This window comes from Amblyomma americanum, chromosome 4 (genome assembly GCF_052857255.1).
Source record: "Amblyomma americanum isolate KBUSLIRL-KWMA chromosome 4, ASM5285725v1, whole genome shotgun sequence".
NCBI classification, from domain to species: Eukaryota; Metazoa; Arthropoda; class Arachnida; order Ixodida; family Ixodidae; genus Amblyomma; species Amblyomma americanum.
This window is the reverse complement of record NC_135500.1, coordinates 131760368-131786774: the sequence shown is the minus strand read 5'-3', so window position 1 is coordinate 131786774 and position 26407 is coordinate 131760368. Positions and strand designations below refer to the sequence as shown.

The 26407-nt window shown below is 48.6% G+C and overlaps 1 protein-coding gene and 1 long non-coding RNA gene across 2 annotated transcripts; both read left to right on the top strand.

Annotated features, from left to right (window-relative positions):
* Positions 1-14478: 14478 nt before the first annotated feature.
* LOC144130373 (uncharacterized) lies at positions 14479-25096 on the top strand. The gene is made up of 3 exons (XR_013314081.1): positions 14479-14612; positions 14676-14870; positions 24330-25096. It is a non-coding gene; the product is annotated as an uncharacterized LOC144130373 (long non-coding RNA).
* Positions 17933-23655, top strand: LOC144127688 (uncharacterized). Its single transcript, XM_077660616.1, has 3 exons — positions 17933-18289; positions 18565-19134; positions 23632-23655. Exons 1-3 carry the CDS (start codon positions 18140-18142, stop codon positions 23653-23655), a joined length of 744 nt encoding a protein of 247 aa, XP_077516742.1. The 5' UTR covers positions 17933-18139.
* Positions 25097-26407: the final 1311 nt, after the last annotated feature.

The following is a 26407-nucleotide window of genomic DNA, read 5'->3' as shown; positions in this document are numbered from 1 at the left end:
TTAAAAATTCTGCCGTATTGAAGAGCACGGAGTGCGGTTTGAATGTTCATGCCGCAAAATGTTCATGCCGCAAAAAAAAAGCGCCAACTTGGGCGCGCTCACGTGTGCCTGCGAACGCATCGGGCCGGCGAGCGCGCGATGGCCGGCGAAGCGTGCCGTGCGCAGCGCGCACAGCCGGCGGGCGAGGATAATCGAGGAGGAAAACGGGGGAGTGGAGGAGAGTGTCGCTACTTGCAATATCAAGGGGCTTTAATGAGTCAGCGCCTTCCCTCAGCGGGCGTCTATCGCGTTCCACTCTTAAGGCGGAGCTTAAACGCCTCCCAAGTTTTTTTCCTGGTAATGAGGAAGGGGCCAGGTAGTAACTCCTTTTAGATGCGCACATCAAGCCACTCCGTGAGAATGGAGCGTAAGAAAAATTAGCCCACGCTGAGGCAGCGATCAAATATCGAGCGTTAGCACTTAACGTAGGTTAAGTGTTACCTTGAGTTAACTTGAGTCGAGTAAGACTAACTTGAATACAAAACGCTGAGTCCTTCTCCATCCCGAACGTTCTGCGACAAGCGGTTGGCCCACAAATTTTACACGAATGTAAGGACTGAGTGGCCTGACTTTTACGCCTGCCAGACAGGGATCTTTATATACCGGATCGACATTCTATTACTGTCGTAATAGAGCTTAACGCTCTAATACATTGTCGTTCTTATGGAGGACGCCATCATGAATTCTATCCGTGGATTCAGCATAATTCGGAGGCTCGAAATGCGAGCAATAGAGCTAACGCTTAAAAAAAAAAGCATCTCTGTTGTGCAGGGTTCCAGAGTAATTGTGTCCACCTGGGCACCTGAGAATCTTAGTGCCCTGGCATTGTACAGCACACGAGAGGTGTGCTGCTTGCCTTCATGACAACGCGATCGCTACAGTCGTATCTGTACTTTGATCGGTCCCTTCATTTCAAACCTAGGCTCCACGCTTTGGCGCGGTTCGGGTGTGTGCCCAGTGCCAGCTAATTACAACAGTTATAATTTCCTGATAAGCTTCTCCAAGCGCGCTGATATTGCATTACTTTCTTATATCTTGCGTATAATTTTCAAAAGCAATAACGTTCGTTATAGCCAATAATTTGAAGTATGCGGGTTCCACATGTCCGGGCTCGGCTGTAAAATGACTCGGTTCTAGTATGGCTGCACGCAATGTCAGTGACCCGTTAGGACGCCGAAATCGCACTGCGTCCAGCGGGAACGTGCGAGGGCAATGGTACGTGAAGTACCAAATGCAGAGGTGAGGGCGTTCCGCGCTGCTTTAACGCCATTGAGCTGATTAAAGCGGCGAACCGTGAACTAGCCAAAGCGGCTAGGTACGCCGAGGGCGCGGTCGATGCGGAGTAGCTGTGGCTCACGGCTGCGGTGTGGCCAGCTGGCAGACGAGCTGCCCAAGACACGACTACGGTTACCGCCATCTAGAGGCGTTCTAGAGAGTCGATACTTTTCCTGCAATTGATTTTATTTTTCCTCCTACCCTCCAGAAAACAAATATGGATATCTTTTTACAACCGTGCCGGTAAAACATGCTCAGGTGACAGAGATAAACGTTCCTGAGCCATTTTGCACAATTCCGCATTTTGCACAAGTCTTTAAACTAGACAATTCTATTTTATTCTGTTCACGTGAAATATTCGGCGCATGAACTGTCATGCGGAGGTTGCAAATTGGGAATTTTCGTTTGTTTGTACAACCCTATCACTTTCACATTACTGTAAATTTTGTTTTTTTGGGACTCGTGTACCCAAGGAAAGTAAAGCTTCGAGTCGCCAGAGATGCAGTGCCACGCTAACGATAAAACAGGTTTTAACGATAAAACATAACGGTAACGATAAAACAGATTTTAACGATAAAACATAACGATAACGATAAAATAGGTTTTAAAGGAGAGGCATTTCGCTGTTGATTTCTCAAAAGAACCTAAGTGCTTATGTGATGCTGTATCCTCTTTAGGAATCCATAAAGTAAAATACTTTGCTTGTTTTAACGACGCCGTTTTACTTTCAAATATTGTATAAAAATAAATCTAATTTCTGCGATACACAGAAGACTAGTTATGGAATACTGAAAAGGGAGATTGAGACGAATCTATAATGCGCCCAAAGTTGGGACTCACTGGTTCAAATCGGTAGATTGAAGATCCGGTCTTGCGGGGTATGATGGTCCCTACACAGGGGTGATCTGGGCTGCCAAGAAAGACCATTGTTGGGCGAGAGCCACCTCTACCAAGAATAGAGCATGGGCACCGATTGCAAACTTTTATGGTGGATTTTGCGGGGGAGAGGAATACATACTTGTATTGTCAGGGTAGGCACCACAAACCTGGCAACGAGGGCCACCATGTATGTGCTAGTTCTTACGATCACACTTTGGTAAATAAGCTTTCGCGTCCGTGATTTAGCTAGATTCACGACCTGTGAAGCATGGTGGAGGGTGACAAGGAAGTGGCATGAACGACGTAGTTCTTTGATTTTTGTCTACTCTGTGACCGCTGTTCATCCGCTCGTCTTTGGGGAAGCAGGGAAAATATTCCCTTAAGTGTTATCGGCTGCATGAGTGCATTCATTCCCTAATGAAGCAGAACACATTGCATTTGGCCTTGCGTTTCGGGTCGGTGGTGAGGACGGGTGGTCAGAGGACGGGTGGTGTCACGTGTCTAGCGCGGCGGGAAAAAAACGTACCCTTAGCTTCGCTGCGCGGTACTGCTGTACGAAGGCGCCGCCTACGCAGCGCCAGCGGGAATTTTCTAGCCGGTGTCATCCTGCCTGGATGGCGCTGTTGTGGGTGTGAATGTGTGCGCGTCTTGTTGCAGTCTAGACAAAATAACGACGGCAGACGCCCTGTTTATGCAGATGAGAAGAGTCGCTGATTGAGTCAAACTATCAGACTAATATAAATTTGCCAAAAGTTACGGCTAGAACAGTCTGGAGGAACACTGCTCAGTTGTAACCAGTGCACTCCGTGCGACCTCTGAATGGCTGGTTATAACTATTCGCGACAATTAAGTTGGCAAAAACACTTGGTCGCAACTGCCTGCAGACTAGGCTTCATTTTCTTCATTTTCCAGTCCAACGAGCAAAGGCCCCGATGGCATGCTCGGCATCTCGTCAAAGGCCTTTCGAAGACAACGTCGCTGCGTCGTCTCGCGGTTGCGTACGACTTCCACGCCTGCGAGATTCATCAGCTACTCATGGCGGCTCGTTACTGTGCATCCCTCGCCGACATCACCTTTCACAGCATTTCATTCCGGGAGCTGCTGCCGTTTTACGAAGCGCTGGTGAAGACAGGCGCTGGGCCAAAGCTTACAGTCGGTTGGTGAGTGGCTTATTTCTAATATTTCTGGCCGATCAAATTGTCTCCAGTGAGAGTCATTGCGAAATATGTGTCCTACAAACCATCTCTGTAGCTTTGTCTATCCGGCATAAATCTGCGCAGTAGACCAACAACTCTTCTCGAAACACCTATTGAGTTATGACACCATCCAAATATTTTATGCAAGTTCCATTCCTCTTAATAATTAGCCCTTCTGTCCTTTCACGCTTTGCACTGCTGAACTTCTTGAGGCCACAATTTTATTTCGCTCCCCTTTGCGAACAAATTTAAAATGCTGGCGTTATGTTTAAAACACATTTAACTTTTTGCAGTGGTTACTTAAAGAAGCCATCAGAGTGGACCAAGTATCTTTTCTGGGTGTCCATATTCCTTGTATGGGTACTTAATGGAAGACAAAAATCTGTTCTCCGTACTCTATTAGAATATGCAGTGGTATCATATCGTAGCTCTTGGCTTCACACCAGTTCTCTTGCAATTAAGCATGGGTAAGTAACAAATATAACCTTAGCGTCCGCAGCTTTCAGTATTGCGGCAAGGTCACAAGGTTTTACTTTGCCTAAACCCTTAATGTGCAGGCCGTAATATTAGTCCCTCAAGAGCGTTCATTTCAAGCTGGTGCTCGAAGAACAGTGTTTTTTTTGTTCGGTATAGCTGGGTAGCCAATGGCGAACGCAAGACTTCTCTGGTCATCCCCACCTGGTGTGAGCTGCCGACAAGTGGGCAGCAACTGCAAGTCTGGAAGCCGTTGGGCACGTCCCATAATCACTTCTCCTTGAAAGACTTATCTCGAGCCCTCGTCCATCACGTCAGAGACTCACTGACCACACTGTCCATTTTATATGGGTCAGAGAGCATAGATCGGACTACTGCGGAAGCCCTAGCCACCTACCTGCCTTCAGCATGTAGCCTGCGGAAGCTTACCTTGAACTTCCAGACGTCACCATCTACTGCGCATGTGATCATCGGTGGCATCAATAAATGCAGGAGAATCGAGACGCTCGCAATACAGGGTATGTTTACGGCTAATATTTTACGTATTTTGTCATCAGTCTTGCGCAGTGAATTTAGTCGCAATCGTATAAGATGCTGGGGAAGAAATGCAATAGCGCACTTGTTTCCCTTTCCAGCTCTTTGGGTTACTACTATAAGTGTGATTATACTCCATTTGTAATTCTTAGCCATTTTTACATGCGCTGAGTGATTCTTCGTGCGGCACCTCCCTCCTCTCCTTTACAAGCGCACAGGATGAAGGTGCAGGAAATTGGGTTTGGGGTAGCGGGGATGGGGAGAAAGGAGAGCGCGACGACAGTTAGAGAGGCACACAGTAGATCGGCGCTAATTGTGCCCTCAGGCGAGGCAAAGCCAACCACTGGGTTTTCGCATCAACGAGACTTCTTGCTCTCACATAAAAAAAGTCTGCCGCAGAACAAGGCCGTATCAACGCCCCCTTTGAAGAGGGGTGGTGGCGGTGCTGTCGTGGAATTAGCCCCTCTTTTAAGTACAACTTTCCACTGCTTTAAGGATATACCTACTTAGGCTGGTGAAAACCTGTCTCCAGGTACCATCCCTGTTTTGAAAGCACAATTTTCCAACTGCTTTGCTTAACGTCATTACCGTCATTGCTCCTCAGTAAAGGTACCTGAGATGCTAATCTGGCCGTCATCGAAATCGGGACTGATACTGAGACTGTCCAAGAGGAAATGTTTTGATGTCTCTTTTAGATTCCAACACTATAAATGGGTCATCGGCCTTGAATCAGTCAACCCGATCTCTCATCACACATCAGGACACTGCTTGTTGAATTATCTTAGTCATTCCTTTCCCACAGGGTTTATCCAGTGCTTGCTGTCTACCTCTTTTGCTCTTGTTCTCATGCTCTTGATGACGGTATCTTGAGTAAATACTAGTTGGTCTTCTGGCTTCCCACCTTGAATGCCCACTCTTTATGCTGTAGCGAATAAATACCTTAGCTTCCCATCACTTCTCGTCCGTCTTCTCGTCCGTCTTCTCGTCCGTCTTCTCGTCCGTCTTCTCGTCCGTCTTCTCGTCCGTCTTCTCGTTCGTCTTCTCGTTCGTCTTCTCGTTCGTCTTCTCGTTCGTCTTCTCGTTCGTCTTCTCGTTCGTCTTCTCGTTCGTCTTCTCGTTCGTCTTCTCGTTCGTCTTCTCGTTCGTCTTCTCGTTCGTCTTCTCGTTCGTCTTCTCGTTCGTCTTCTCGTTCGTCTTCTCGTTCGTCTTCTCGTTCGTCTTCTCGTTCGTCTTCTCGTTTATCTTCTCGTTCGTCTTCTCGTTCGTCTTCTCGTTTATCTTCTCGTCCGTCTTCTCGTTTATCTTCTCGTCCGTCTTCTCGTTTATCTTCTCGTCCGTCTTCTCGTTCATCTTCGTATGAGATGTTACTGTTCTCTTCCCAGGCTGCGAACGATCTGCATTCTATGTCTGAGTTATGGCCTTAGTGATTAGGACGTGAACACGGAATTCTTATCTCACAAACGCTGTGTGGTTTTGTGGGAGCGTGGCTTGCGCTTCTAACTACTTACAAAAAAAGCTTCCCCAAAAGTTCGCCCTACCAAACGTACTCCTTTAAAGGTCCTCCTCAGCAGTTTCTGCCAATTTTATCTCAATGGTGCCTTGTGCGTCATTACCGTGACAATTACCTTCCCTTCTGATAAAGCAGACTGAAGTTTCATTTAGTGTCCGTATGATCCTTGGTCATCTGTACTATTTCATGCTATTTCATGCCCTTCTATTTTCCTCGGCTCTTGACTGGTAGCGTTAAGTATCATAGCCGGACTCATTCGCAATAAAATTATAGCTTAAAGTGTTACCTTTGCTTCGGCGAATACTGACGAGGGAAAATAGATATTTTTACTGTTAGCTAAAATTACAATATCGTCTGCGTAGATTATTATCGTAGCCGCTGCTCCAAGACTGTTCTGTATAAGCGCATCACTCACTATATCCTAAGTTTCATTCTTGTAGCCTTCTCTGTTTTTTATCATGAACACCAGCTGAGATAACGTCCCGCCGTTACTTATTTCCTTGTGTATTTCACCCATACATCTGTTTATTTGCTCCTTTGAATGCTAACTGAATTTTACTATTCCTGGCGCGCCTTGTAGTTTCTATATTTTCTCATCCCATTCTCTCTTGTAGAAATATGTTCCATAAGATTCGCCGTGTGTAGGGATTTTTAGCCTAGCTACTTCTACACAATGCGGAAGCTCCAGCCATTGTTCAAGCGCCTTGCGGTTCTCAACACTCTGAATTTCACCCGTTCTCTCAATATTGTGCATCCGTGCTTAAATTAATGCATGTGCTTAATGTATGTGCATTGCGAACATACATGGCACTGATGTTATCATGATTGGTCGGTACAATTACTGAACATCTGACCTCCTTCGTATGTGACAGTAACTCTACATTCTCCCCAGCTTTCTGCATTTTTCTATATACTCTGCCTCTCTACTCCACTGTACAGCCCCCAGGCGTATTCCAAAATGCCGCCAACCTGCAAGACATAAGATGTCTTATCTTTTCTCTGTTCCCCGAAGAAATCTAATTTCAATAAGAAAAAGCTGTAATTTCTGCAGCTTTCATAACGGTATAGTCTTCGTGTTTGCCTCAGATGAAATCACACATCAGCATTAGGCCGAATTATTTCAATCATATCCGGTTTCAATTGAGGCTGCGAAAAGTGAAATTGAGGTGAGGTGGCTGAAAATTTCTTCAAAAGAGCATATGTAAAGTTATTTTTCAAATAATTATTCATTCCCGAAGCCTTAAATAAATCACCAATTCTACCAATGCCTGCTTGCAGAATCTTGGAGTAACTACGGCACCTTGTGCTTTGATATCAAAGCGCACGTTGAGCAATCACAAATGATGTAAATACAGTCCACCATTACAGCGTCCTTCATAGAGAAATAAAGATAAAACGGATGAGGGAAGGAAGAGATGTTAGCCATAAATGTGTTCCGGTTGGCTACCCTGCACGAAGGAAGAGGGATGATAGGATAGAGAAGGGAACGAGAGAAGGGTCGGGGGACACCGTCACAATTGGCACCATAAGCCAGTCGCTCTCGGGAAGTAAAATGGTGCTTTGTAGGACTTGAGAGCTGTCGACTGCTGTGGCCGCAGTCCCAGGATCTTATTGTCTGTTAAAGTGTGAGGATTTAGGCTCTCCAGAGCACAACGCAGCCAATCTCTTTCGGTCGCGAAAGCAGGGAACTCACACAGGAGATGTGTAGGCGCGGCCAGAATAATACGGAGCACAGGAACGGTCGCAGAACTGCGGAGAACTGCTTATGCGTGCTACCTAGCATGAGCGTCGGGAACTATGCGTGTCGGCACGCGCATAGGCACGCTGGACCACAGACCTACTTTTTTGCCGCAGGCCTATCGGCATCACTGCTTAACGTATAGTCTGCATGCCTGCAGCAAAGGAAAAGGCTGCGCGCTTCTTAGCGCAACACAGCTTGGCACTCGGCGCGCGACATCGGCGATAAACTAAATCCGCTTGGAGGAAGGCATCACCTGGCGGAATTGCTCGGAACAGCTCAGCATCTTTCGAGCAAAGATAACGCCAGGGTTGAAGCAAAGAGTGGGGCTCGGTGGCGGGTACTCTCGCGGCGCGCGGAGAGCTAAGTGTTTTTGTCGTTGATACGTGGCTCTTAGATGCAGTTTCTCCTTGGTGCGTCACCTGTCGGGTGCTCCGTATTATTCTAGCCGCGCCAGTGCAATTGCCTTGCCTCTTCGCAGCCACATCTTTCAGAAGCTGGACTGTCGGCTGTTACAATCACGAATGTAGATTGCGACAGCGTTTACAGCTCGTTCGGTCCAAAACCGTCGCCGTAACCTTGCATTGACAGGAAAGCCTCAGAAACGTGACGGAAATATTGCCAGAATTATTCACATTAAAAAAAAATTCGCCACCACATGAATTCAAACCCAGGCCTTCTGGGTACCAGGTGGGCACGCAACGCATACGCGTTTTTTTATGCATGGTATTTCTGCACAAAGGGTCGTTGCTTCAAGTGTGTTTAAATCGGATTAAGTGAACGCGTTTTATTGTGTATGACGGTAAAGTGCCTTTGGAATGTGTACTAATATTATAGTAATTATATATATATATATATATATATATATATATATATATATATATATATATATATATATATATATATATATATATATATATATATATATATATAAAGCAAATTAGACGACGTATGAAATCTTCTCAAGGAATGTTCAATAGTAGACTGCGTGACTTATTCACGACTGTCTATCTGACCGAATATTTTACACTCAAGTAGCACATCTGCGCTTGGTTAACTCTTACGTTTGTTATTATTTTTCACCAAAACAAATTTTTACACTAAACGGCCTGTCCAGGCCTCAATATCTTCTCAACGCCTAAATTTTTTAAAGTATGTAACATTCTTTATATTGTCGAAGCTATTCAAAACAAATATTAACACAACTGGATCTATGAACATTCTAGACATAACGGAATCATTTGATGTTTATAAGATAGAAACAATCCAAGGGCTTCACAAGAAAATCAGAGTAACACTGGTGGTTCATTTTCTCTTCTAGAAAATGGCGGAAGGCTTCCTGTCACGCTCTTTTTGCAAAATATTTTTGTTCCGTTCTCTAGTAAGCGCAAAAAGCGCCCTATTTACAAGGTGAGAGTGTAAGTTAACATTTAGCGCTGGCGAAGGAACAATCCGCGAACCCGCCGCTTTTCCTCGAATCACAGAGCTGCTTACATTAAGAAAGCCTTTTTGCGCGATATTTTATGAAAAAGAAAATCACCTTTAGGGCTTAACGGATAATCACGTACCCTTGTGGAACCAATTCTTTTTTTTTCGCACTAATTCCAAGATATGACCATGGATGACGAAGACCTGCAGCTGCTCTTCGGCTGGCTTCGCGACAGCCGGCAAATGCATAGCCTAACCATGTGGTCACGAAAAGAATCGTCGAGAACGGCAATGCAAACTGGCCACGTGTCTGCAATCAAACTTCTCGTTGACATCCATTGTTATGAAGGGATTCGGCATGGATAAAACGCTGAAACTGGAAGTCCTCAACCTGGTGAGCTTTCTGCACACATTCCCATAGCCCTACTTTAGTATTTTGGCACCTATGTATCCTCTTCCGGCAACGTAAAAGTAGCTTGCGTGCATGCTGCCACGACAACCACATATTTATACTCAGCTTAGATGAAAGCCGTCCCGCTTCCTTACGATAGAGAGCACGCTGACGCGCGGCAGATAGTTTGAGCAACACGGGGCGCTTGAGAGCCCCGCCCCTGACTATGCGGTCTTGCCCAGAGAGAAACATTGCAATACGGAAGAGCGCTTTAAAGAAGTTGATGCGAAGCGTTTTCTACAGATTTTTAGCATCGGTTACGTTTAATTTCTGTCAAATCTTGGCAAATCTTGTCCTAAACTGAAGCCGGACTAGATCAAAAGCTGTCGTTGATCATGAGGGTAAACTACTATTTACTGCGAAACTTCTGTCCGAGTGGTGTCCAGTAAAAAAAACAAACTATTTCCTAAGTTCTGAATTAGCTTATGGTTTGGATAAAGAAAGAGCTGTCGCTTATGATTTATGTAAACTGCATCATTATGATTCAGAAGTTGGCTCGCATCTTCCACTAAACTCGTTCTTCGCTTTATCCCAAGTGATGCAGGGCTCTTAGGACTAGTTGGCTCACAAGCCTTCGCTGAGCTGCTTCTGCCTCCTACCGCTGGGGTTTGTGACGTTCTTGTTGCGCAGTTTTCAGTTTGCGCGTCTTCTTTTTGCACATAACAGTTGGCCGCCTTATATCAGCGACCAAGAAGTCTGGAAAGTGTGCAGTGGTTGCAGTTACGCCTCCATTCCTCTGCGCTGTGGTGTATGGCCAGTCATAACTTAGGGGTGGGCCAGATCGGAGAACTTAGGGATGGGCCAGCTCGGAAATAGGCGTGGGACAGTTCGGAAATCTTAGAGGGGGCACCGTTCGGAAATCTTAGAGGGGGCCCCGTTCGGAAATCTTAGAGGGGGCCCAGTTCGGAAATCTTAGAGGGGGCCCAGTTCGGAAATCTTAGAGGGGGCCCAGTTCGGAAATCTTAGAGGGGGCCCAGTTCGGAATTCTTAGAGGGGGCCCAGTTCGGAAATCTTAGAGGGGGCCCAGTTCGGAATTCTTAGAGAGGGCCCAGTTCGGAATTCTTAGAGGGGGCCCAGTTCGGAATTCTTAGGGGGGGCCCAGTTCGGAATTCTTAGGGGGGGCCCAGTTCGGAATTCTTAGAGGTGGCCCAGTTCGGAATTCTTAGAGGTGGCCCAGTTCGGAATTCTTAGAGGTGGCCCAGTTCGGAATTCTTAGAGGGGGCCCAGTTCGGAATTCTTAGAGGGGGCCCAGTTCGGAATTCTTAGAGGGGGCCCAGCTCGGAATTCTTAGAGGGGGCCCAGCTCGGAATTCTTAGAGGGGGCCCAGCTCGGAATTCTTAGAGGGGGCCCAGCTCGGAAATCTCAGGGGTGGGCCAGCTCGGAAATCTCAGGGGTGGGCCAGCTCGGAAATCTCACGGGTGGGCCAGCTCGGAAATCTCACGGGTGGGCCAGCTCGGAAATCTCACGGGTGGGCCAGCTCGGAAATCTCTGGGGTGGGCCAGCTCGGAAATCTCTGGGGTGGGCCAGCTCGGAAATCTCTGGGGTGGGCCAGCTCGGAAATCTCTGGGGTGGGCCAGCTCGGAAGTCTCGAGGGGGGGGCAGTTCGGAAGTCTCGAGGGGGGGGCAGTTCGGAAGTCTCGAGGGGGGGCAGTTCGGAAGTCTCGGGGGGGGGGGCAGTTCGGAAGTCTCGGGGGGGGGGGCAGTTCGGAAGTCTCGGGGGGGGGGGCAGTTCGGAAGTCTCAGGGGGGGGGCAGTTCGGAAGTCTCAGGGGGGGGGCAGTTCGGAAGTCTCAGGGGGGGGGCAGTTCGGAAGTCTCAGGGGGGGGGGGGCAGTTCGGAAGTCTCAGGGGGGGGGGGCAGTTCGGAAGTCTCAGGGGGGGGGGGGCAGTTCGGAAGTCTCAGGGGGGGGGGGGCAGTTCGGAAGTCTCAGGGGGGGGGCAGTTCGGAAGTCTCAGGGGGGGGGCAGTTCGGAAGTCTCAGGGGGGGGGGCAGTTCGGAAGTCTCAGGGGTGGGCCAGTTCGGAAGTCTCAGGGGTGGGCCAGTTCGGAAGTCTCAGGGGTGGGCCAGTTCGGAAGTCTCAGGGGTGGGCCAGTTCGGAAGTCTCAGGGGTGGGCCAGTTCGGAAGTCTCAGGGGTGGGCCAGTTCGGTAATCTGGGGGACCGTGGGCAGTGGGCCAGCTGTGAAGTTTTGTCGGTGGGCCAGCTGTGACGTTTTGTCGGTGGGCCAGCTGTGACGTTTTGTCGGTGGGCCAGCTGTGACGTTTTGTCGGTGGGCCAGCTGTGACGTTTTGTCGGAGGGCCAGCTGTGAAGTTTTGTCGGTGGGCCAGCTGTGAAGTTTTGTCGGTGGGCCAGCTGTGAAGTTTTGTCGGTGGGCCAGCTGTGAAGTTTTGTCGGTGGGCCAGCTGTGAAGTTTTGTCGGTGGGCCAGCTGTGAAGTTTTGGCGGTGGGCCAGCTGTGAAGTTTTGGCGGTGGGCCAGCTGTGAAGTTTTGTCGGTGGGCCAGCTGTGAAGTTTTGTCGGTGGGCCAGCTGTGAAGTTTTGTCGGTGGGCCAGCTGTGAAGTTTTGTCGGTGGGCCAGCTGTGAAGTTTTGTCGGTGGGCCAGCTGTGAAGTTTTGGCGGTGGGCCAGCTGTGAAGTTTTGGCGGTGGGCCAGCTGTGAAGTTTTGTCGGTGGGCCAGCTGTGACGTTTTGTCGGAGGGCCAGCTGTGAAGTTTTGTCGGTGGGCCAGCTGTGAAGTTTTGTCGGTGGGCCAGCTGTGAAGTTTTGGCGGTGGGCCAGCTGTGAAGTTTTGGCGGTGGGCCAGCTGTGAAGTTTTGTCGGTGGGCCAGCTGTGAAGTTTTGTCGGTGGGCCAGCTGTGAAGTTTTGTCGGTGGGCCAGCTGTGAAGTTTTGTCGGTGGGCCAGCTGTGAAGTTTTGGCGGTGGGCCAGCTGTGAAGTTTTGTCGGTGGGCCAGCTGTGAAGTTTTGTCGGTGGGCCAGCTGTGAAGTTTTGTCGGTGGGCCAGCTGTGAAGTTTTGTCGGTGGGCCAGCTGTGAAGTTTTGTCGGTGGGCCAGCTGTGAAGTTTTGTCGGTGGGCCAGCTGTGAAGTTTTGTCGGTGGGCCAGCTGTGAAGTTTTGTCGGTGGGCCAGCTGTGAAGTTTTGTCGGTGGGCCAGCTGTGAAGTTTTGTCGGTGGGCCAGCTGTGAAGTTTTGTCGGTGGGCCAGCTGTGAAGTTTTGTCGGTGGGCCAGCTGTGAAGTTTTGTCGGTGGGCCAGCTGTGAAGTTTTGTCGGTGGGCCAGCTGTGAAGTTTTGTCGGTGGGCCAGCTGTGAAGTTTTGTCGGTGGGCCAGCTGTGAAGTTTTGGCGGTGGGCCAGCTGTGAAGTTTTGTCGGTGGGCCAGCTGTGAAGTTTTGTCGGTGGGCCAGCTGTGAAGTTTTGTCGGTGGGCCAGCTGTGAAGTTTTGGCGGTGGGCCAGCTGTGAAGTTTTGTCGGTGGGCCAGCTGTGAAGTTTTGTCGGTGGGCCAGCTGTGAAGTTTTGTCGGTGGGCCAGCTGTGAAGTTTTGTCGGTGGGCCAGCTGTGAAGTTTTGTCGGTGGGCCAGCTGTGAAGTTTTGTCGGTGGGCCAGCTGTGAAGTTTTGTCGGTGGGCCAGCTGTGAAGTTTTGTCGGTGGGCCAGCTGTGAAGTTTTGTCGGTGGGCCAGCTGTGAAGTTTTGTCGGTGGGCAGCTGTGAAGTTTTGTCGGTGGGCCAGCTGTGAAGTTTTGGCGGTGGGCCAGCTGTGAAGTTTTGTCGGTGGGCCAGCTGTGAAGTTTTGTCGGTGGGCCAGCTGTGAAGTTTTGTCGGTGGCCAGCTGTGAAGTTTTGTCGGTGGGCCAGCTGTGAAGTTTTGTCGGTGGGCCAGCTGTGAAGTTTTGTCGGTGGGCCAGCTGTGAAGTTTTGTCGGTGGGCCAGCTGTGAAGTTTTGTCGGTGGGCCAGCTGTGAAGTTTTGTCGGTGGGCCAGCTGTGAAGTTTTGTCGGTGGGCCAGCTGTGAAGTTTTGTCGGTGGGCCAGCTGTGAAGTTTTGTCGGTGGGCCAGCTGTGAAGTTTTGTCGGTGGGCCAGCTGTGAAGTTTTGTCGGTGGGCCAGCTGTGAAGTTTTGTCGGTGGGCCAGCTGTGAAGTTTTGTCGGTGGGCCAGCTGTGAAGTTTTGTCGGTGGGCCAGCTGTGAAGTTTTGTCGGTGGGCCAGCTGTGAAGTTTTGGCGGTGGGCCAGCTGTGAAGTTTTGGCGGTGGGCCAGCTGTGAAGTTTTGGCGGTGGGCCAGCTGTGAAGGTTTGGCAGTGGGCCAAGTGGGAAATTTTCGCGGGTGGATCACGAGCCGAATTACGGGTTGAGGCGAATGCCAGAGAGCTGGGAGTGGCCGGCGTGGAAAATTTTTGGAAGGTCCACCTTACAAATTTCGCGGGTGGGTCAAGTGCCAAGTTTTGTGTGTGAGCCAACTTTAAATGTTTCCAGATGTTGGCATACTGCAGAATTTTGGAAATCCTTTGGAATTTGAAATTTTACAATGCGCTCTGATTGTTCACTGTAGGTTCACGTGACCTTGGCGATGTCACATTCGAAGCGTCTAATCCACTTAGAGAAATTTGTGATATGAAACTGGGATTAATCTTCGTGGTCGTGCAGTACACCTTACCGACGGGCTGACAGCACCTTTCTTTTTAGGGGGGAGGGTAGACGCTGGTCACATGCATTGCCTAGAATCGCAGAATAGCAAAATTTTTCCAGCGACTCTCGTTTTGTCACACACAGAAATCGGCGAAGTCAACAAAGCCTGCCATCACTCGGTGCTGAAAAGCTCAGAAAAGAAAAGTGGTTAACAAGTGCGCCTACCACCATCTATTTGTCGTCCTAGAATGCGTTACCTCTTATGGAATGCGTTTCATGCTTAAATCGGCATTTGATAAAGGACACTCTGGCTTCGCCTTTTTTCTGCGCATAGCAGGACTGGAAGCGCGGAACCAAAAAGGGCGAACGCATATTTAACAAAGCTTCCTCAAAAGTATTTAACTGGTTTTCCACTTGATGCAGCCGGGCTAACGTGGCTTGCTAATGAGCTAGCGATGCAGGCAGTTTAAGTAAGCCGAGGCGTTTTTCTTCTAATTATTCCAGCATGTATTCCCAATTCTTCTGCTTTGCAGGTTCGGCGTAACTACGGTCTTCTGCATTGTGCCCTCGGGTTCGCTCTAGGATCCGTGTCCAAGCGAACTGCGGCTGCCTTCGAGCTGGTCTCGTCGCACCCAAAGCTGCTGCAAAGAGTCCAACGCATCGGATCTTTGAGCCACGCAGAAGCAGAGATCAGGATCAGTGAAGGCGAGCGACGCATTCGCCACGAGGTAAGTATTGAGTCGTGATGAACTACCCAACCACGCTTGACCTAGCTTTCAACCCTCTTTCGATTGCTGAGAAAATGCCCTTGGCAGATATCTTTACGCCTTTTGGTCTGTTTGATGTCGGCCCTAACTGCAACAGGTACTGCGTAATCATTTTTAAAGTGAGAGCATTACTGGGCTCATTGCGCACAAATCCGACCTTCATCAGAAATCTGTAGCCAAAATGCGGCACGCAAATGAAGTCATCACCCCTCCAGGAGCAAACGACAATGCGACTCCTTTGTCCCCACCACCACGTACGTCACAGCATGACTGAAGTGTCCTGTCACCCAGGGAGCCAGTATGCGCCTTTTCATTCCTCTAAATCAACGGAGTCTGAACCTTTCACAAGTTTTGAGAAAATTAAACTGATATCTGTGTTAATATATAGGTCAAAGCTACCGCAAATTAACAGTACGATTGAGGTGTTCACTGACCTCATGAGCCAGTTACATTTGCGCTCGCATTTACACATCATAAGGTACCCCCAAATTTTTTTATGCCGGAACCATACACTTTTCAAAATTAACACCTCTGCACGTTCCCTGCACGAGACAAGCCTTACCGGCTCTCAAAGGCAGAGCTTTAGGTATGAAGCTCTCCACATTTTTCAAGGCGACAGCCTTGCTAGCCTCATTACGTGAAAAGCCATCGACCTCTGGGCGTGTGCGGGGATGGTATAAAAAAAATTAGCTGTGGCTTAGCTTTGGTGAAACCTGCTGAGAAGCGAAAAAAACCTCCGACTCTGCGTCGCTGGTTATACGTACCGCCTGAAGTACTTTCTGCTCTTTCTTCGCGATACCACTATTACGTCGTTTCTCGACGCGTGTCGCACGTTCTTCTTCTGTCTCTTAGGCACAGCGTTTTTCCTAGCCTCGTTGCAACGATGAAGCTTCACTTTCCGGCGCGCTGTCACGGCAGGATGTTCTACCTCTTCCATCGCAAAACCGGGGTTTCTTACCCACCGGCTCGCCGTTGGTATATATACACAGCTCTCCATTGACGTCAGATGATAGCTCGGCCCCCGTTGTCATGCAGAGTATATATCTTTTTGATTGATGTACTTGTTTACTCAAATTCTTTTGTATGACGTCACCGTCATACAGCATCGCAAGTTGCCCCAACTCTTCAACCTTTGACTTTGAACTTCACATTCGAGATATTGGGGGGTGGCCAACCAACTTGGATTGGCATACATGCACCACCAAGGCGTACGTGACTTTGCTTCATGGTCTACGTGACTGATCCACGGCTTGGCTTCTAAACCTTTTCAAACTCCTAAACGGAACTACACTACCCTCTTGAAAATCTGGCGTAGTGAAGCTTTCGCTTCAAAATAGGGGACGCATGGCACAGCCAGGAGCGGCATCTGGCCTGTGATAGCATCACAGCCAGCTGGCCTGTGGGATAACACATGCGTACTAGAGCGGACGGATAACATCCGGGTGCTGTGGCGCCTTGTGCTATGGGTCGCTGCGCTCCCGCGTAACATGGACAGGGCTTCACACGAAGGTAAACAAGCGCGAGCTCGCGCGCTTAACAGCCAATATGGATCTAAGCAACGAATGACATCAAAGGGTCGTCGCCCGCGAGATTCTGCACGGCTGCCGTAGTCCACCGGGGTATGATTGTCGATGGGCTATCCTTTCGGGCCCGAAGTTCAACGCAAGCGGAGGAGATTGCAAAAGCTCTCGCTGCCATGGATTCACATTCGAGAACAGTTCACACTCTCGCCTGGCCTGTGAACACTATCTTAGAGGTGAAATATCACTCCGTGCCTCCAAAATTATAAGACTGACTGGCGACGATGCAACTCAAACGTAATCTAGGCTCCTAGCCACGGGGTCTACCAGGCAATGAGGCCGCTGATGAAGCCGCCCGAGCGCTTACACACTAGGCTCCTCATCCTGGCTCTCCTGGCTGAGAAGCTCGTCAACCTATGCTGCGGTTCCGCGAAATCTTAACTCATTACGGCGGCAGCCACAGCCTCTACACGGCCTCTGCCAAATGGCTAAATAAGGCGGAATAGCGAACTCCGCGGCGCCTACAGACAGGAACTCTTCTCTGTCCTGCCGTCGCAATACTTTGATCCTAACTTAGATGAGCGTTGCCCGTAGTGTGGGGAGATCTGCGGTATCTTTGACATGGTGGGGTCATTTACACAGAATGCTCATCTTCCCCATTTCCCTATCCCTTCCTGAGAGGCATGTGATACTTCCATCCTCAACTTTTCCACACTGGAGTCCCAGAGGGATCTGGTACAGCGGGCGCAAGACGGAGTCTCGTAATGCGGTGCCCCGACTAAGGGTACCGCCCATGTAGCGGGTCTTACTCCCAAACTCTTTACGGACATTAAAGAAGTTTTTTCACTACCACCGCCGAGAAAGCGAGGACCCAGGAATTTTTTTTTTGTCTGCTTCGTACTTTACAGCTCCTCTCTTATGCGCCCGTTCGGGGGTTGACTGGCGCTCCTCGCTGTCAGCCTTGGCATAACTCACAGAGCGAACAAGCGAAGCGGAGAATGAGAGCGAAGGCGGAGCGCAATGAAAAATAAAAGCACGGCGATAGCGAATAGAGTGAGAGGAGGAAAGTGGAGAAAACGGATTGGGCGGCAGCTTAAAGGGACCCAGGAAGGGGTCTCAATAAAGGTGCGATATGTCTGGGGTGTCAAAAGACGACGGTTCATAATTATCCTCCAGCAAGATTATTTTAATGCGTTTTGTGGAAGCTGAGTTATAAGCAGACAAAATTTGAACTTCCGCGTCATCGCGCCTTTCCCTTTCCTTTCGCATGCCAAAACAGCGGCGCTCCTCCGCCGGCCCCACTCACTCGGCCGCTCCCCTACCTCCGCCGGCTGCGGAGCGCACGGAGTGGCCTCAGCGCAACACCCTCTAAATACTTTCTTCAGGCCTCTCCAGGCCCTCCTTTCCACACGCGCTACGTCACGCCAAGTGTCCGGTCAGGCTGCTCACCAAGCGCGGCTCCGCTCCGCTCGGTTGTCTCCCTCGATGTGCTCGCGCTTGCCCGGGCAAGCACAGACACGAACGCAGTCTTGCAGTGAGCGTCTAGCTGCTGCTTGAGTCTTTCAGCCTGGCGTTGGGTGCATTTCCGTTCGCTCCTCGCACGGCTGTGTCTGTTTCGTGTGGCCGTTTCTTGTGTGGCGTGCGTACCTGTGCTAGCGCACGAATGGGAAACTGATTGCCTGCCGTGTAGCGAGTGCAACTTCGTGAAACATGGGCCGGTGCTGTGTTCCCGGGTGCCGCGGGAACTACCAGAATGGTCCCAAAGTACGTGTTTATTGCTTCCCAAGAGACGAAGTACGAAGAAAAGCCTGGTTGCGAGCCATTCCACGGAAGGATTTCACACCTACAGAGCATTCGAGGGTAAGACTCTGAAATATTGCTTAATAGGCGCTGCTAATTATCTTAGTTGTGAGCTGTCGCTCCCGGAAAGGCATGCTGTCTTTGTAGGCAATGATATCACTTCTTACACTTACGTATGAATTGTCCAGGAAGCATTTAGTTCTGTGGATGTGCATAAGGCTTGTGTAAAAGCTGTGTAAATATGTAAAAGCTGTTCACTATTCAGACTCTTTTTACTTAGTGTTTTAGGCAATGGAGAGTCATGGCGAATGGCCTTGCTTCATTTTCTCGTGCAGGTGTGTGAACTGCACTTCCACGCAGGCGACTTCATTACGACGTTGTCACACCAAGATGAACTGACAGGGAAAATAATAGAGGTGAAGCGTGACAGGCTACAGTTGAAGATTGATGCTGCGCCTTCTGTTTTTCCAAACTGCCCAAAATACTTGTCCTCAACGCCTGGACGGAGTGAATCGCCAGAGACGAAAAAAGCAAGAAGGGAAAACGCTGCTTTGCAGGAGGCTATGAGTAAGTCACTTCAGTCTAATGAGCTTGAACAGAAAAGAAACAAAGTTTCATCTTACGAGGAGTTCAAATCTAAGTTGCCTGGAATCTGCAACACGAAATTCTGGACCGTTTCTGTCGATGAGCAGTGCGTTAGGTTCCTTCTCATCGAGAATGATCCTTCACCTAATGTGAAATGCGCCTTGGTAGTTCTCCCTGATCTGTCACTTTCTGTTTTCTTGAATGGAGTGAAGCTTCTGTCGCTTCCTTCAGGCAGGATTCTGCCAGCTCAAGTATGCGACACCTCCAGCCTGTCCTTGCTGCTAGAAGAACTCGAGATAGGCTTGCATAATATACCTGAGGTGACGAAAGAGTCGAAACATACTAAAGTATTGCAGTTTGTCGGTTCACTGCTTGCAGACCTCATTGAGGACAGTGATACGACGAAAGAACAGTCTTCTTTGCTGAAATTTCTGGTTGAGCAGATAGAGCTTCTCCTCGCGAAACAGCATGTGTATAGCGCAGAGCTGCTGGTATTCGCCAGTATTTTGAATTCAATTTCTCCTCACGCATATCACTTCACAAGAGCTGCATCAAGAATCATTCTGCCCCATCCTTCCACACTGCGCCGTGTTTGCTCAAATTACAAAGCTGACCCTCTTGTGGAGCAAAATCAACCGCACTGTCTCTCCTACATCCGAGAACGAGTCAAATCAATGAAAGACCACGAGAAGACAGTGACCCTGATGATCGATGAGATCCACATAAAACCATACTTCGACTACAAAGGGGGCACAATAGTAGGATCGTCGGTTCATTCAACGGAACCAGCAACAACAGCCCATGTGTTCATGGTACAATCACTCCTTTCTGCAAACAAGGACGTCATTCACATATTACCTGTGAGCAAACTGAGCGCAGAAATTTTGCACGAGCATGCTAAGAACATAATCATTAATGTTGAGAAAATGGGGCTCAAAATTATCGCTGTGATAACGGACAACAATGCTCTGAACCGCAAGATGATGTCGTTATTTGCTACAAGTCCTCAGGTGAGCATTGTCTATCCCCATCCAGCCGATAACGCTCGCCCTCTTTTCTACGTGGTCGATCCTGTGCATCTCTTGAAGTGCATTAGGAACAATTGGATTAACCAGAAAAACCCTGGAACATGCCTCTATTTCCCTGAAATGGACTTGAGTGGAGCAATGCCCGAAGGGCCTCCTCGTATGAAAGCTGCTTCTTTCGCAGCTGTGCGGCAGCTTTATTCTTCAGAGAAGACGTCGCTTGTGAAGGCTGCTTACAGACTGAACGCAAAAGCCGTGAATCCAACCTCAATGGAGCGGCAAAATGTAAAGCTCGCTCTCGACGTCATTAATCAGTTTGTTTCAAATGCCCTCAGGACACATGGTTCCGCGTTGAAGATTCCTCAAGCTGAGTCGACTGCTCTTTTCATTGACGTTATCCTCACATGGTGGCAAATAGTCAATGTTAAGACCCCTTGCAAAGGCCAGAGGCTAAGGGACAGCATGCAAGACCCTGTAAGGTCTGTTGATGACACACAGTTAGCTTTCCTGAGCGGCGTTGTGGACTGGTTGGACGCTTGGGCAAGAATAAACATCACCAGTGGCTCGCTGACGAAAGAGACTCACAGTGCTTTGCGACTGACATGCTATTCTCTGGTAGAACTCTCGCGCTACTGCTTAGAAGAACTTCACTTCAAGTACGTACTGCTGGGCAAATTTCAGACGGATGCGCTAGAAGACCGGTTCGGCCGTTACCGCCAGCTGGCAGGATCACAGTACCACATTTCCGTGCGTCAGCTCTACGAATGTGAGAAGAAGCTTCGTCTTCAAAAACTTTTGACATTTCCACGCGAGGAAACAGAGTTTGAAGACGTAAGTGAGGATCTTGTCCCATGCAACTTTTCTGTGGCTGTCAGCGACGACGATATTACACACGCCCACTCTGACATGGATGCTATTGTCTACATTGCAGGATACGCTGCTCATGCTGCTTTAAAGAAGCTTTCATGTTCTGCTTGCTTCAGCACATTGGTGATTGAAAATCGAGAGATCGAAGCGGAAAATACTGCCATGATAGCTAACCTGTCGAGAGGAGGGCTGAAGTTTCCCCAGCCATGCACAGTTCACATGGTACTGATGACTAAACTAGTTGCAGAGAAGTTGTCTTTTGGAGCAACCGCGGAAGATTTTCTCTCCTGTAGAAATCAACGTGGTGTCGTGATTTCACAGACGATTTCCCTCCTGGACGAACACGACATTGAGACATGTGAAAATGGCCACACTGCACAAACTCTCCTGCGCTTGGTAGTACGCGTTGCAACCAACGTTGTTCTAAACAACTTTTGCAAACTAAGAAATGATGCCATACAAGACAATGCGCAGCAGAAGGCCGCAGCCCGGAAAGCAGCAACGCTTAAGAAGAAGTAAGTTTTATTCCCAAGCAATAAAAATGCTTTGCGCACACTTCATTGCTGGTGTCTCGTCGTTTTTTATTGTAAGGGTCAGATTAGCTGTACAAATACTCAACAGCGCAACATTATTGTGAGTGTCATTATTGCTGTGTGTGAAAGCTTTAAGCAAAACACAATACAGAATAAAACTAACACAATGCGCAGTAGACGGTGTTTTTTTTTTCAATGTTCACGAACTTCTACTTTAACAACTAGATATACGCATGTGCGGTCTGTGCGGATGGATTTTACCGCACGGCAGACATCATGTACGTGATAGAACCTAATAATTAGATGATTAATTGAAATTAACTAATCAATTTTTTATTATAATGACCAATAATGCGAAATTGGCGGCCGTATGCTAAATTGTTTATTATAAAAAACTGTATTAGCAGCTCGAACTTTCTTGACAATAAGGTGTTCTGCAATAAAAAAAATATATAAAGCAGATAAAATGATAGCCTAAGGCGCGCACAAACTAGCGAATTTCTTTTCTGCAGCAACGACAAAAATGAAAATGAAGGAATCACTTATAAGGCAGCTACGTACGGCAGTACCCGAATAGTGCAGACGGGCGCGGCGCGCTGAAATCGCGGAGCGCGGGGCCTGCACGGTCCCTTGGCGTGACGTCACGCGGCCGGTGGAGAGGCCTTAGCATTGAGAGGGTGTTGCTCAGCGGCGGTAGCGCGTGACGCCTGAAAGAATTTGGCGCTGTGAACCAATGATAACCCCCGGCTGTTGACGTCATTTGCAAGACGTGACGTCGTCCGCAAGATTTACGCGCAAAAGCCCGGTGCCGCGTGTCACCGCGAGGTGCGAAAGCGGGAATTTTTAAAAAATGTTAGTAAATTTCCAGCTCGCTTTAGAGGTCTCGTACGTGGCATCAACGCTCGGTGGCCTGTACTCTACATAGTGCAAACATTTTAAAGCCAAGCTAAAACGCTCCTTTCCGTGGCCCTTTAAGACTGGCTGCGCGGTGGCCACTCGCTAGAAGATTGCTCCAGAACAGCACGCGCCACAAACCGTTCGCCGGACACCAGGCACAGTGGCAGAAGATCTGCGAGCGAGCTGCCCGCACCAAAACGGAGACGCCAGCGTTCTGCACTGAATGTTCCTTAATTAAGCGGTCCCCTAGGGCCCATGTACCGCAGAAGCTGCGTTTAAGTCTCATTACCCAGCAGCGCAATAATCATGGAATTTTCAAAATGACAGCCTTAACGAGCCAGTTTCTCTAAACTGTCCTCGCTGCCACCGTCCGTCGTCGGCGTCGTTGACGGTGACCAAAAATGCACAAGTCCCCCAGAACCAGACCAAGTGGGCCGTCTAGCTCACGTGACCTTGTAGTGTCAGCACAACCTACCCAGCAGATTGTGAGCTAACTGCCCACCGTGGCAGATGGTAGTTACGTTTAACGATCGGACGCGATAGATTTCTCGGGAAGAGCAAATGACGTCTCACAAGCCCCACAGGTGACACCACCTCCCATCGCTAGTCAATGGCGTATCGCTTAACCCCTGAACCAGGTGTGCTATGAGGACTATGTAAAGTAGAGAATGGCCATTTTGCATATATGGGCATTAAAATATTAAACTCTATTGAAACAGCTGTCAATCCGGATACTTTGTAGAATAGAACTGTTGCCGCCTCGGTCAAGAGAGACATTTTGCTGACGATCGCTCACCCTCCAGGTGCTGTAGAGCGGACGACGCCAAGCAAATAGACGTTCAATCGGTGTGTGTTGATCAGGGTTGGGCACGATGTTTTAAATAAGTTTCTTCAATACGGACACCCGATACCTCGAAAGTTGTATTTTTAATACCGATACAAGATACCGAAGCAAAATTGATTTCAGCTGCATTAATTCGATGCTACGGCACACCACTGACTGTGGCCTCTGCGTGGTTACAATGTAAAAAAAAAATTCTAAGCTTCTGGGCATGAATGCGAAAGCTGAATCCTGTTGGCAATCCCCACAATTTTAAATGTGGTTGAGGAGTTGTTTCTGCCGTATGAGTGAGCCTGCCACCTTCGTACCTTCTGTCATCGAGTGTGCAGAAGCATCAGCGAAAGCGAACACCTCTCGGTAATTAGGAGCCTAATGGTCATAGGTAAAAAGTCAGTATTGCCAAAGTCGCACCGGCACAGCAGAGAAGACTGCACAACATGGCTGACTCGCCCACAACCTACTATGTGTTCGTCGTCTGCTCTCCCATGAGCACGCGGCAATATTCGTTACCAGCCTGCTAGTTAGCAGTTTTTAGTTGTATTATGATTTACTACACCGGTGCCAATTCTATGCCGAAAAGGCGCTGTTCTAACTCAAATTCTATATCTAAACATTATGTAACGTCTTAGGTGAAACGCCTGTGTATGTCTGCAGAAAATATGCATGCCAACGTTGTAAGTGGGATACTCAAACGAACAAATTAACACTTCACCCAAAAGTGTCTCTCCAATTTTACAGGAGAGATTGTTGGCTGTAAATGGCTACACATTTTATTTTGCTTCAATCTCATCCCAGCCGCGTTAGTATTCTTGAGGCTGTATGACTTGTTAAGATACTTTTTATAAAGAAAACCCAGCAAACCTCGTGCATGCGCTAATCCTCTTTGCTGCTACTTTTCCTCATACGCTATCCATCGCTTTCCTGGTTAATGCTTAGATTTTACTTCCACACTTGTATTTAAAGTATTTGTTTTTACTGCGGACCTCGCAAGCTAATGCCGTAAAAGGTGGACAGCGATTAAAAAAAGCTTTATGGAGGGTTTGCTTTGCGTTTGCAGATTACGGCCGTGTAGATTGCGTTTGTAGATAATGGGGACAGGGCATGTTATAACGGTAGTCTTCACTTGTTGCCCGGAAAGAAAATAAGAGCTAAGGACATTTCTTTCTTGCTCCGTTCAAGTGTTCTGAAATGCTGGTACTGAATAAGGCCCGTGTACAATGACGATGAATTTAAACGTAAAACTTAATTTGAGTACAACCTGCGGACGCCTCAAGCTTCATAAAATGTATGCGCAGCATTTGAGCAAGATTTATACATTTCTCTAAATATTGACGTTTATTATGTGTACGCAGTTCTGGCAGCTTGCGGGAATTGTCAAGGCAGAGCTTGTCTGCAACGGCCCGGACGGCAATGACCACGATAATAGCAATAGGCCTAGGCAGCTGGATGGACTCGGGGAGTACCCGCTTGCGTACATTCGCTCCTTTCTCAAGATCAGCGACATCCTGGACGAGGAGGAAGAGGAGCTTGCAAGCCTCTTTAACGAGCGCGTGGATCCACCCAGCACGCCAAGCAAGGAGAAAGCGAACCCATCGGGCACACGCGGCAAGGAAAACAGAAAGCCATCAGGGCAAACATCTGCTCCAAATGGCGCCAAGCGCCTCAGGAAGGACTAAGACTCAGTCCTTGAGGAGGCGTCTGGCGAGGCGCAGATAACGAGGGATCATTTCCTGCAATTTTTGTCTAATCCTCGATTGTGCACCGGCACTGCGAAGTCAAAATCGTGTCGCATATTTTATGTGCGGACAACCACTTCTTAAAGAAAAGGACAAGAATGACTGCAGAACGAATAATAAAGCGGAAGAAACTCCGACTTCTGTGATGAGCCACGGATGCTGTGCGGCCATTGAGTTCCGCTAGCGAGCCCAAGGTCACTTGTTCGATTCCATGCCAGGGCTGTTGATTCTCAGTGGAGGTAAAATGCAAGGGCTCGTGTAGTGCACAGAAATAGGTTAAGAAAACTCTGGATAAAAAGGAACCATACGTGCTCCAAAATACATGACGGAAGCCACATGTCACCGAAACCAAGGAGCATGGATGTTTTTTTTAATGTATGGTGTTCAATAATGAAAAATTATGAGTAATTAGCTTAAATGTAATTGATAAAAAACTAGAGGAACAAATCACACTCCGCCAGTCGGATCGAGACCCACAGACCTACGACCCACCGACCTACGAATATTTACCTTATTAATTTTTCATTGACGTACACCACACATTAAAAAAACCATTCTCTATGCTAGCTGTTGGCTCCCTGTCGTTTGCGTCAAACGAGCCCCTCTTTTGCATTCCCTTGTCTGGTTTCAAATACAGTGCCCAATTGAGTATGCTGTGGTTCTGACGGCACCAAGCAGTTGCCAAAGTTAATGTAAATATACTTTACTCAATCGATGTGTCATGGTGGCTACATAAAAAGCACAATAGCTTTCTTGCGTAGATTGCTAACTTGGTTTCCTTTCATTATCTTTTCCGTAATAATGGCGTCAATGGTCTTAAATAAGACAAACCCGCCGCGGTGGCTCAGTGGTTATGGTGCTCTGCTACTGGCCCCAAAGACGCGGTTTCGATTCCGGTCGCGGCAGTGGAACTTCGATGGAGGCGAAATTCTAGACGCCCGTGCACTGTGTGATAGTGCACGTTAAAGAACCTCAGGTGGTCGAAATTTCCGGAGCCCTTCACTACGGCGTGTCTCATGGCCTGAGTCGCTTTGGGACGTTAAACGCCCATAAAGCAAACCAAACCAAACCAAAAATTACCAGAGCCCCTCAATATGGCGTCCCTCATAGCCTGAGTCGCTTAAAACAAACCAAACCTTAAGTACGACAGGCATAAAGTAATAAATGCGCATGCTAGTGATTCATAGTAGCAGGGGGAGCCGCCGCGGTGGCTGAGTGGTTATGGCGCTCAGCTGCTGGCCCGAAAGACGCGGGTTCGATCCCGGCCGCGGCGGTGGAATTTTGATGGAGGCGAAATTCTAGAGGCCCGTGTACTGTGCGATGTCAGTGCACGTTAAAGAACCCCAGGTGGTCGAAATTCCCGGAGCCCTTCACTACGGCGCCTCTCATAGCCTGAGTCGCTTTGGGACGTGAGGCCCCCATAAATCAAACCAATCATAGTAGCAGGTGTCACAAAAGCAATACGAGTTTCGTGTCTTAACCTTAAGCTCTATTTTGTTGGCCCAAAAAGTCTAGTATGTACACTTCTCCTTGCAGCAGTAGTAAAAATGGAAGACATATTCCTTGCGTCTTTTCTTCTTTCACTAATCCTTGCAGTTCGTCGTAAGGCACGGCAAAGTGCACGATTTTTTTCAGTGCTAATTACAGCGCCTGCTGACTTTCGTTCTCTGCGCCCCTTATTGCAACCAGGGTCC

What these genes read in the sequence shown, in the direction of transcription:
- LOC144127688 (XM_077660616.1), top strand. Translation starts at nt 18,140, where the DNA reads ATGGGCCGGTGCTGTGTTCCCGGGTGCCGCGGGAACTACCAGAATGGT. An exon ending in CACCTACAGAGCATTCGAGG is followed by an intron (nt 18,290 to 18,564) that starts GTAAGACTCTGA and finishes TTTCTCGTGCAG; the next exon opens with GTGTGTGAACTGCACTTCCA. An exon ending in GCTTGCATAATATACCTGAG is followed by an intron (nt 19,135 to 23,631) that starts GTGACGAAAGAG and finishes GTATGTCTGCAG; the next exon opens with AAAATATGCATGCCAACGTT.